At 43.7% G+C, this 12504-nt stretch overlaps 1 protein-coding gene across 2 annotated transcripts in view; it reads left to right on the top strand.

Moving 5' to 3' along the window:
* Positions 1–12504, top strand: part of LOC126278603 (uncharacterized) — a 398515-nt gene that overhangs the window by 162859 nt on the left and 223152 nt on the right. For both annotated transcript variants that reach the window (XM_049978838.1, XM_049978839.1), the window contains exon 3: positions 651–702. In XM_049978838.1, coding sequence (XP_049834795.1) covers positions 651–702 — 52 coding nt within the window. The remainder of the gene's footprint in view (positions 1–650; positions 703–12504) is intronic.

Genomic DNA, 12504 nt, shown 5'->3' with positions numbered 1-12504 from the left:
GGTTAAATTTCGCGCCTGTAGCACGTCATCTTCGCGGTGCAGCAATTTTAATGGCCAGTAGTGTAGTAATAGCTGTAACAAGTCATATGTTTTTGGCTTGTGTAGTACCTCAAGTACATACGGCAAGAGTAAGCCATTAACGCTTGTTTTTCCCTGGGCAACAGGTGAAGAGTTGAAATGGATGTGTGGACGCAAAACAGTTAGTCTATACTGACAGGGGTAGCACACTTAGTAGTGCTGTTACGACTTGCAGAAAACATCAGGTCGTACAGTTTGTGATGTGTTTGAGTGAAGACTGTTCAAAGCCAGGAAAAAGCAACCAACACATTGATGTGTGCACATATTAAGGTACCACATACAAAAATATCTGCAGTTACACTCATTTCACCCTGTATAAATATCGTTATTGCACCGTCATCATGACAGTTGTTGGTACAGATTTGCGTCAAAATATGTGTAACATTCGAACTTGATAATTGTTTCATTCGTAGTAAACTCTTGGTAAATTTTGTAGCAGTTGTTTGTAGTTATCAGATGTATTTATTGTTTAGTTTTGTGCCTCATATTGAAATTATCATATATTTATTTGAGAAACAAAAACAGGTTTCTGTTCTGTGGTCATATCTAGTTTGTTTTATTTCTGTTTACAGACTGCAAAGCTTTCAGGGACTTCTGCTACATCTTCGACATGTACCCTCACAAGTAAGTATAAAGTCATTTGCTTTAATTATTTACCGCTTATATATCCATATTACACAATGGCTGAGGAGGATTGTGCTTGTTAAGCTGCGCTCTTGGTGATCAGAAAACTGAGCAGAAAATTTAACCATTTTTTCAGTCATACAATTGATATATGAGCTTTATTTAAATGTCTTACACTTCATGAGATAAATCAGGAACTTCGATAATATATAACGAAAAGTACGAGATCCGAAATGTAATGCCAGATAAGGAGCATAAAGTCATTCGAGGCAAGAAGAAAAAGCAGTCAAAGCTGGAGAAAAAGCAACACAGGTGGACTTACAATAGTATTTATAGAATTTCCGTGAAGGGAGAGAGTTCCCCAAGACTGTTTTACTTTCGAAATCAGAGCGAAAGAAAGAGCAAAATACTTTAAACCCCGTACGTGTTGTAAAATACACTTCCAAGACAAAAAAGAGGCACCACGAAAGAATTATCCGAATGCTACGAAAACCAGTAAATGTGATGTACTTGTAGACCCAAACAAATAATTAAAATTTCAGAAAAATTGGATGATTTATTCAAGAGAAAGAGCTTCAGAAACCGAGCAAGTCAGTAATGCGTTGGTCCACTTCTGGCTCTCATGCAAGCAATTATTCGGCGTGGCATTCGTTGGTGGAGTTGTTGGGTGCCGTCCTGAGGGGTATCGTGCCAAATCTGTCCAATTGGCGGGCCAGATCGTCAAAATCCCGAACTGGTTGGAGGACCCTGCTTATAATGCTCCAGACGTTCTCAATTCTGAAGAGATCCGGCGACCCTGCTGGCCTAGGTAGAATCTGGCAAGCGCGAAGACAAGTTGTAGAAACTATCGCCGTCTGTGGGCGGGCATTATCTTGCTGAAATGTAAAGGATGGCTTACCATGAAGGGCTTCAAAGTCGATCTTAGAATATCGTCGACGTTCCGCTGTGCTGTAAGGGTGCTGCGGACGACAGTCAAAGGCGTCCTGCTGTGAAAGGAATGGTACTTCAGACCATCACCCCTCTTTGTGGGGCTGTATAGTGGGCGATAGTCAGTTTGGTAACTGACCGAATCCATGGCACCTCCAGAAACGTCTTCGATGGTCATCAGGACCCAGTTCAGAGTGGGACATGACTGAACACAATTCTACTCCAGTTAATGAGTTTCAAGGACAAATGTGCCAGACGCCACTGAAAATAAACTTATTGGTCTACAGAGGCATTCGACGTAAGGGGTACCATGAACTTAGCCCCATTTATGTGAGCCAGCCATTAAGCGTTCTTGTGATCACTGAAGCACCGATTGCAAGTCGGATCGATGATAATGATGAATCCGGGGCTCTTAGTGCATCTCTGACGTTTCCTCAATTCTATCGTCTCTCTAGGTCGACCGCTTCCTTCTTGATGCTGTGTTTGGCGATTATTTCCCCATTCCCAGCAATATCGTTGAGTAGCAGCATCGCTCGAGTGATTTGCCGATTGCTCTGACAGGCTTCTTTGAGCCCAACCTCACGTTTTCTCTCAAATACTGACAACTGCTTATGTTGTTCATGCGCCTGTCCAACTGAGTACACGGAATGATTTCGCAAAGCCTTTATGACCTGCTACCGACATGCACCCTGCTTATTGTCTGTACCTGCCACATGGTGAAATTATGCTGCAGCGTCACACATTCATCGATCAGTTGCCAACGTTTGTAATTTTGTGTGTTCAATCGATACCTGTATGAAGTTTATCCCATAATGTCTCAACATATCACATATCCTTTTGTAATACAGCATCTCAAGCACATCCAATAGTAGGTATTTTCTGTTACTTCATACGATATTGATGCAATCAAGCAACACTTCTCTATTCAGTGTATTTTTATTCAACATGATTGACAACAACTCAGTAGCGAAAGACCACGGATTTGTCATAGCAGCTCAGTCTAAGAGTAAACAATACATGCTTATGGGCGTCTTCTAAAGCCCAACATTCTGGCGCCAGTGTTTCCCACGCAGCCCCCCCCCCCCCACGCACATACACACACCCCTCGCAGTAGAGCAGAACTCCTGGAATGTGCAGGTACTTGTACCGCTCTCGTCAGCCTGCCCTGGTGTTAGTCTGCTGGTGACTTTGGTGTTTCTTGCTGAGCTGACGGTGGCGCCGTGGTTGCTTGCCCAGACTCTCCACTTGTTCGCTGTGGCATTGCGAGTGTGGCAGTGTCATGTTCCCCACTTGGTGTCAGCCTATCTCAACACAGAGCCATAGCTCGTTCAGGTGACACCGTTTGTCGCTTGTCTTTATATTGTGTCTGTATTGTATGTGCATCACGTTTTAAAAACTTGGCTGGACCAGAGTACGGGGCTTCTAATAAAAGGCGCTCTGCATCCATCCTTCAGTGCATGGCTAGCACGTTTAGACCTCTGTGTGCGAAAATCGTATGTTCCCCATGGCGTAATAGTAGTAGTAGTAGTAGTAGTAGTAGTAGTAGTAGTGTTAGTAGTAGTAATTGTAGTAGTAGCAGCTTTGTTCAACTGTAGATCTCTTTTTATAAGCATATAGGACATGTCAAAGTATTTACAAATTTAGATCAATTTAAAATAAGCTAATTCGTTACACATATATTTACGGACCTCTGGTTAGAGGCAATCATTAGATTAACTCCTGGTATACAATACTTTTTTTACAAATAACTTATTAAATAATGTAATGCCAGATTGTTCACTCATATCTCACTATCACTCACTGCACGCTGGTGATCTCTGGGCCATTTTCCGCACTGCACCTTCCCATTTGCTATCCTGAAAAGCTGAGTCAGCATCCCTCCATAATGAGTGATATGTTGAGCTCAGAAAGAGGAAGAGGTGTTGGTATTGTGCTAATGCATAGCTTGGGGGGTACGTATTTCTAGAAAAGGATAAAAGAAGGAAAAAACATAAAGTGAAGGTGTTATGTGGAATGTTGGGTATTTTATAATCATTATTATTATTATTTATTTGTATAATATTTTTTATCAAACCCCTACTCTGTTTTAGCTAAGTAATCCTTCAATATATAAAATGTATTGCTAACAGGTACTTTTTAGCTGCCTTTTTAAATAAGTGTATTTTTGCAACTTCTTTAATCTCTTTTGGTAATTTCTTGTACAGTGTTATTCCTTGGTAGAAAATGCTATTTCGAGTTTTATGTTTATTTTTTCTTGCTAAATGTAAGTTGAGTCTATCTCTTGTTGCATGGTAATTACCAATGTTATTGTTGATGACTGGTAAATGTATTCACATGGAGCAGTTAAAAATCCTTGGTGTTCTGAACAGATCTTTACAATGAGTTCGACTAGTATTTTTGGTTATTATTCTTATGGCTCTTTTCTGGAGTTTGAAAATTGCGTTCATATTATGTGCGTTTGTTTCCCAAAAAAGAATGCCATAGCTAAGAACTACGTGTACATATGAATAATATGTAATTAAATGCCGGCGAAGGGCATGGATCGGATATCTGGGCCTTTAGTTGCTGTGGTAAATTCGGCAGTTCTGTGTGTCTCGTTATTTGTTGCGTGCTATCCCCCCCCCCCCCCCCCCCGTATCTGACTTACACAAAATGCAGTGACCATATGAGACTGGGCACCGTTCAAGTTATAATGAGTCATCCTCCTCTAACATTACCATTTTCTATAGAGATAATCGATACCATGCTTACTATCGATTCTTGCACAGGTTAAAATTATCTCAACTGTTTCATTAAGAGAATTCATATGATTTTGTATACAATGTATTACATTTCAGGCTAAAATGTATAAAAAAAGAAATTGTGTTAGAATCGATATGTACTAACAGTTAAAATTACTCTTTTTTTAGAAATATTTGAAATTACGAAATTTCTGGCATACTTAAAATTCACATTATTAATTGCACAATCTAATGCTATTTACTAAATTTATTTCTAGATTGATTTACAAAATAATGATATATTTTAGCCAAGATTCGTCTTTGGTAAAGAAAGTTTGTAAACCCTTTCGCTTTGTAAACTCTTTAGAATAATGTGAGTACCGCAGATTGTAAGTAGTGGTGGGCGGGTCTCTGATGAAAGTAGACGTTTTCTAAGTTTGTGACCACCAATGTAATTATTGTTTTTTTTTAATGGGGAAAATGTAAAAACCGTGTGATGTTGAAAGATGTGACAAAGAATAAAATTCAAGAGTAATACAGGCAAATCATCATCAATTATTTAGTCATCGAGAACCTACAAAATCGAAATTTCAGCTGCGAGAATGTACCCCTAGACAAGACTTTGAGCCATCGACAACAACAACGAGACAATGAAGATGAGTAAAAAGTTATTCTTTTGCATGTCTTGCGCCTTTCGAAGCTTTCAAAATTCGTGCGAAGACAGAGAATTTTAACAATGATGTGTAGGAGGGTAAGATTACAAAGTCCAACTGCCTTTGTTACACACGAGCGCAGCTTTCGAAGTCCTGTGTCAGTGGTCTTCTACCCCACTGCTTTCCATGTAGTAGGAGGTTGTGTGGTAGCACTGGAAACAACACGACTTGGACGGGTGCACGAATAGGACTGATTCGAACTGTCGCCCGTGATACATAGTAACGTGCAACGGTATCCATGTCGTCAAAAACGTTCGTGTTACTGTCTGATGATTGGTACTTCCTCTGCCCACTTGTTTTATGTGCCTATTACAGTAAATATGTAGCGATATCATTCTGCTGAAGGCAGTGGACCCACAGTATCTATATCTAGATGGAAGAACCTGCTTGTCGCCTCCGAAAACTCTACCACATCCTTGTGCACTTGTGTGCGCCCACCTTACATTGCTGACACGCTATGCACGTTCTCGCCCATTGGCGACAATCTATCTTTATGCTGAGCCACAAGAACCTTCCTGTCAACAGTTTAATGCTTGTTTTTGCGCTCTGGCACGCTAGATTATGAATACTATCAGAAACTGCTTTGCGTAACTTCTCCACCTCAAGAGGCTTGGTGCTGGTTTTGGACATATCACTCCAAATCATACCCTTAACCGCCAATAGTCGCACCTGATCAGGCTGTAACCATGCTGAACCATTTTGTAAATATTCCTGCAGCGTCTATCAGTAGCCTGTGCTGTGCTGAGTTGTTATCAACTGTGCACTAGGTAGCTTTAATTCGTGAGAAGAAATCAGCTACTACATTCTCTGCCCCTTTTATGTGCCTTATGTCTGTTGTGGACAGGCTGATAAAATCAAACTAGAGGAATATGTGATGGGTAACAACAATTCTTGTACATGCTAAAGAAACACATAGGTTTATGGTCCGTGAAGATTACGAAAGGCCTGGTCTCGATGAACGGGCGGAAGCTTCGCACAGCTTCGTAAATGGCTAATAACTCCCAGTTGTAAGAACTCTACTTCGTTTATCTCTCTGTGAGCTTACGAAAGAAAAAAAACCAAGGGTTGAATGTTTTGCTACATATTGTTGCAGGGCTGCGCTGGTTGCTTGCTGGCTGGCATCTACCACTATCACTAACGATGTGTTGTGACTTGGAGGATAGTTTGACCTTTTTGAAAGTTTTTCGATTTCTAGTGTACATGGCAGAGTGCATCGGCCCATTGTGTTGTTACCTGACAGCGTTGTTGTCAGCAGTGCTTGAATTTCTGCTGCTAACGGTGGGTGTCAATGGTAAAAATTCACAATCCCTAGAAAGCTGTTGATAATCTGTAAGGCGCGGTATTCTCTTCATTACGTCAATCTTGTCTTTTGATGGACAAATACTGGCTGCTGAAGCAGCATGTCCACGGAATATTACTAGCTTCTGTTGCAGAGCACATTTTGCTTCATTGACTGTTATACTGCATTTGCATATCATGTCGAACACCATTCTGAGATGTTCGTCGTGCCAAGCCATTATCTTGGAAAATACCAGCATGTAATTTGAGATACACAAAGCACAAATTGAGTCCTTTTAATAATTTGTGTATGAACCTTTGCCATATCTATGTGGTGTTCTTCAAACAGAATGGCATATGCAAATGTCCAAAAAGGTCAAACAGATTTACACAACAATCTTGGGTATGTCTTCTTCCACTACCAATATCTTATTGTAAGCTTTCTTACAATCAACCACGCTACAGACTATGGCAACTGCAAGTATGTTTGTAAAATGTCTTGTATAGGGTCCAGATAGTAGCCTGGAATGATGTGTGTATTTAACGTGTGCTAATCTCTGCAGGGCCTCCAATTGTCGTCTTTCTTCTTGACCAGATGCAATGGTGAGGTTCATGGGCTGACTGATCTGATAACACCCACTTGCAGCATCTCTTCAAACTCCTCTTTTGATGCAGCAAAGCAGACATATGCCAATCTTCTAGGCAACCAAAAGACTGGATGACCAGTGATATCTTAATTTGGTGGGCAGTATCAGCAGCATTTTTCTCATCTGGTCCCCAACTTTTTGTCTGTTCTCCTATATATCTGATCTGCAGGGTAGACATATGGTGTTCGCTTTGCGTTGGCCTACAGAACCTGCTATGACTTCCCTGTTCATTTCAATTTGTGCCTTATTAAGAAGTCGGCCGCAGAGGCCGAGAGATTCTAGGCGGTTCAGTCTGGTACCGCGCGACCGCTACGGTCGCAGGTTCGAATCCTGCCTCCGGCATGGATGTGTGTGATGTCCTTAGGTTAGACAGGTTTAAGTAATTCTAAGTTCTAGGGGACTGATGACCTCAGCTGTTAAATCCCATAGTGCTCAGAGCCATTTGAACCATTTGAACCATATTAAGATTTATCTTTATTTCTTGCTGGCTAATGAAGTCTGCACTTAATATGGGCTCCACCACATCTGCAAGCATGACCCTCCACTTGCACTTCTAGCTGAAACCCAGGTACACTTCACTTCACAGTATCCATATGTTTATTATGGGTGAACTGTTGGTTGCCGTAAGGTTCTTATCTTAGCTGACTGGTAACACACTCACGTCCGACCCTGACTCAACTAGACAGCAATGGTTCGCTTTTCTGTCGCTTACAGCCGTCATGACATCACAAATAAGCTTGACTGGTTCTCTGGGCCAGCTGACTTTGATTACTGGACCAAATTAGAACACGATGTCCTGTTGAATTTTGTTCAAATCATTTTTTACTTTTTCAGGACTCGTGTCTCTTTCTTCCTTTGTATCGGACACTTTTGCAGAGTTTTGCGACTAGTCGCGCCTATTGGCGGGCGCTGAGATCGTGTATGTACACACATGGAGATGTGCGTCTTGTGGCCTATACACCAGAATGTCTGTGGTACCAACACACCATGTTTCAACAACAGTATTGTGTCATTTCCTCTCCTGCTTGATTTTTCTGAAACGGTGTCTTCCTATATTCTTCCTTCTATCAGGGTGGGATCCTGTCCAGTGTGAGTGTCGACTCTTGCTTGTGCAGCGCGTCTATTTGAGAGTGATCTGGATGCCTTGTCTGAGAATCTAATGGAGACCTGTTCCGGCGTAATATCACAGTCTAACATATAACAGTCGTGACACTCTCTGCTGTAAAAGTTGTTGCTGTTTGACAGATGGAGCGACACTAGCGCTCCAAGTGTCAGGTAAGGTGAACGCCAGACGCGTCGTAAGCATAATGTTTGTTTGCATCCATTTCCTACGTAATTTCCGAATTATTCGAGTTATTTTCTTGCCTCCAAGAGTTTGTGTACTATCAGAAGGCATATATGTTTCTAAAAGTGATTCTAAAATAAGCGCAAGTATGGACAAAAACCATGAATAGAGTGGCAAGCTACAACACATTCGAGAAGAAACACTTGTGACGTTGGACAGAATTGCAGCTTACCACGTTGATATCAAAACAATATAAACACACAGATTCACATGTGAGAAGCACAGACATGTACCTCTACATGCAAAAGCGATCGACAGCTCGTTTAACGTTCTGTAGGCCTATTGTGTGTGTCATTGCCGCCTGTTGCCACAAGTACGACCTTCACCTCTATATTACTCTAAGTGGGACAAGAAACTGCAAAATAGTGGGAGAAATATGTTGAAAACATTATAATGAGCTGATTACATTACATTTCACGAAAAACCAAATATTTGAATAATTTTTAGACAATCTGTCTGTAGGCACTTTCCTTCTCCCGTAATAGTTTCGCTCGATCTGCACATTCTGACACTTCACACGCTCCTGTAAGACACGAACAGTTGCACTTAATCTAACCACTTCATCGCCAAAGCAGGTCTGTGTTGATGTTCACACGAATCTGGCACTGATACATGGAGAGTTGAACTGGCTGCTTCTGTGTCATAGGACTGCTTTACAGCTTTAGATTGACTTCGAATCTTTGTGGCAGTTTCCTCTTCATCGTCAGTTAGGTGGCTTATTTGAAATGTCAAACGGTGTGGGTACTGCATTCCACACGAGTTTGGTATTGTCTGCATTCATGAACTGGTTTTGTTCGAAATGTAGCGGAAAAACCTAATATTATTGTACAGGTAAACTGGGTCTTTCTTCATAAGGTCTTCTTGTCTGCTATTAACTAGCCATTTTCTGCTCCTAAAACATGATGGTATATACCTCTCAGGATCCTTAGGAAACCTAAATAAAGACAGCTGTGGTGTCTTCTTCCTGTTGTTGCTGCAATTTATTGCGCTACAAACGCTCCCGATGGTAAAAAATTGTGTAAATCAAAATAAATAATCACTATTCGCTTTCACGATCGCGCCAAACACACAGTTCAACCTACCGGCCGCTTGGGGCGCTGCTGGCGCTATTGGCAACAAAATCGAGGCGAAGTGTCGCGACTGTTATGTTAGACTGTAGTAATATCAAGCGTTGGCGTGACGCCCTGGAACGCAACTGCAGAGAAGTCTGTGAGACGACGTCAGCCAATAGAACGCTGACTAGGACGACACCACGTCAGGTGCGCCCCTGTACGAAGAGAATATAAGCGCCGCTTCAGGTAGCCTTGGCCTCAATAGAAGAAGAGTCGTGACTTGTGATCTAGGAGGGTCGAAACTTAAATAATGACAACTATTTATTCACAACTGATACAAAAGAGTTACATGTATGCACCTCTTACTGTCCTTCAAAGCAGTCACTAGCGTTGTGTATAGCCCGTTGCGAGCAATGTGGATGACGTAGTATACTGTTAGCAGAGCCTGTTCTGTTGATGGTGTGAATGGAACTGTCTACTGCCTGTCGAATCTCTGGAGCTGTTATGAAGCGAATACCACGAAGTGGTTACTCCATCTGCGGAATCAAATCAAAGTCACAAGGACTTACGTCTGGAGAATAAGGTGGATAGTACAATACTTCCCAGTCCCATCGACCGAACAGAGCAGCCACTGCTTACACTGTATGCGCCTGTACATTATCGTGCAAAATGATGGGTGGGTTGCGCAGAAAATGTCGTCGCTTCTTTCTCAAAGCTGGTCGCAGATGATGCTCCAAAGACTGTGCATTGACGGTGTAGTAACCAAAACCAACAGCGGGAACGCCTTGGGCTGTGGATCGGAGCCGCCAGGCGGGGAAGCCGCCGGCAGTGGAGCACGCACCACCGGGTAAACACAGGACGAGTCGGACGACAGACCAACGACAACTGACAACAACCGACCACGACCGACTATGAGCGACACAACAAGGAAGAGATAAACAACGGAGGCTTGTGGAAACCACAACATCAAATGTAAATCCACTCGGAACCAGCCCCATATGGGCAGGGGAGGGCTGTCAGTGGCAAAATCCGCCGCTCTTCAGCCAAGTGACACTACAACTAAAACAAGAATAAAATGATACATACATAAGGAGATAAAAAAGGGGAACATAAGACAGAGTAAGGGGAGAAAATGGAGGTAAAATATACACTGACATGGAGACGTTCATGGGGGACAGTTAAAACAAGTCACCAGAAAGTTAAAAAACACAATTGGCGATTTTTAAAACACAGAAGACACTGAATGCGGAGGCACAGGTTAAAAGTCGGCCACAGTAGTAAAAATACCCCGGAACAACACATTGAAAACCCACTTGGAGCACACATGACGAACAATAAAACTGCCAGGTGGGACCTGCCGAGGGAAAAGGTCAGAGAGTATGGAAATGGAGGGTAGAGCAAGGGGCAGCTGGGGAAGCGGCGAGATGAAGAGAGGGGCATCAGTGGGTTCACGAAGAGGCAGGAGACACGTGGGGAAGACAGGGCAGGAGGGAGCGCAGAGACACTGGAAGGAGGCACAAGAGATGGAGGGGGAGTAGGAGGGGGAAGCCGCTCAGGAGGAGGGAGGGGGAGGAGAGGGAGCCCAGAGGAGGAGGCAGGAAGAAGGGGTTAGAGTTGGTAGGAAGGGTAGATGTCAGGGCAAAGCTCATCATCCAGGAGGGGTAGACGGTGAAAGTTGTGTAGGGAAAGGAGATGGAGGGTGTGGAGATGGAGAGAGGGTGGGACACAATGGTAAAGGCGTGGCAACTGGTTGGGGGTTGAGAGGATGGGAGAAACCAGGGGGTGAGGGGGATCAAGGCAGCGGACAATATAGAGTGTGCGGATATGTTCAAGGAAAAGGAGAAGGTGGGGGAAGGGGATGAGGTCATAGAGGATGCGCGTCGGGGACGGAAGGCGGATGCGGAAGGCGAGGCGGAGCGCATGGCGTTCGAGGATTTGGAGGGCTTGATAGAACTGGGGAGGGGCGGAAATCCAGGCGACACTGGCATAACAGAGGATGGGACAGATCAAGGATTTGTAGGTGTGAAGGATGGTGGAAGGATGCAGACACCATGTCCGGCTGGACAGGAGTTTCAGGAGGCAGAGGCGGTTGTGAGCTTTGTTTTGGATGGTAAAGAAATGGGGAGTCCAGGTGGGGTGGCGGTTGAGTGTGATTCAAATGGTTCAAATGGCTCTGGGCACTAAGGGACTTAACATCTATGGTCATCAGTCCCTAGAACTTAGAACTATCTGAACCTAACTAACCTAAGGACAGCACACAACACCCAGTCATCACGAGGCAGAGAAAATCCCTGACCCCGCCAGGAATCGAAGTCGAGTGTGAGGCCAAGGTATTTGAGGGTAGGAGTGAGGTGGATAGGACGGCCATAAATGGTGAGGTAGAAATCATGGAGACGGAAGGAGCGGGTGGTGCAGACTATGATGATCGCCTGGGTCTTGGAGGGATTAACACAGAGGAACCACTGGTTGCACCAAGAAGTAAATTGGTCAAGTTAGGTTTGAAAGGTATGTTGGGGCTGTTGAAGGGTAGGATAAAGGGCTAGGAAGGCGGTATCATCAGCGAACTGGAGAAGATGAACAGGAGGGGGAGGTTTGGGCATATCAGCAGTGTACAGGAGATAGAGGAGAGGGGAAAGGACAGAACTTTGGGGCACGCTGGAAGAAGGGTAGAAAGTACGGGAGTTGGAATTGTGGATAGTCACATAGGAGGGACGATGAGAGACGAAGGAAGCAACGAGATGGACGAAGTTGATGGGGAGAGCATAGGCCTGAAGTTTGAAGAGGAGCCCGGGATGCCGGACACGGTTATAGGCGTTCTGGAGATCAAGGGAAACAAAGATAGTGGAGTGATGGGAGTTACGTTGGAGGGAAAGAAGATTGGTAAGGTTAAGGAGCTGATCGTCGGTGGAGAAGGAAGGCTGGAAGCCTCATTGGGTAAGAGGAAGGAGGCGGTGCTGGTTAAGGTGGCGGTGAATACGGCGAGAGAGGATGGCTTCGAAGACCTTACTGAACACAGAGGTGAGGCAGATTGGACGACAGGAAGAGGTTTCAGAGGGGGTTTTGTTAGGTTTAGGGAACAGCAGAACATGGGAAGTCTTCCACAGGTCGGGGTAAAATCCA

The sequence above is a fragment of the Schistocerca gregaria genome, chromosome 6 (assembly GCF_023897955.1).
Source record: "Schistocerca gregaria isolate iqSchGreg1 chromosome 6, iqSchGreg1.2, whole genome shotgun sequence".
NCBI lineage: Eukaryota > Metazoa > Arthropoda > Insecta > Orthoptera > Acrididae > Schistocerca > Schistocerca gregaria.
The sequence above is the reverse complement of the archived record's forward strand: the minus strand, read 5'-3'. Positions and strand labels throughout refer to the sequence as shown.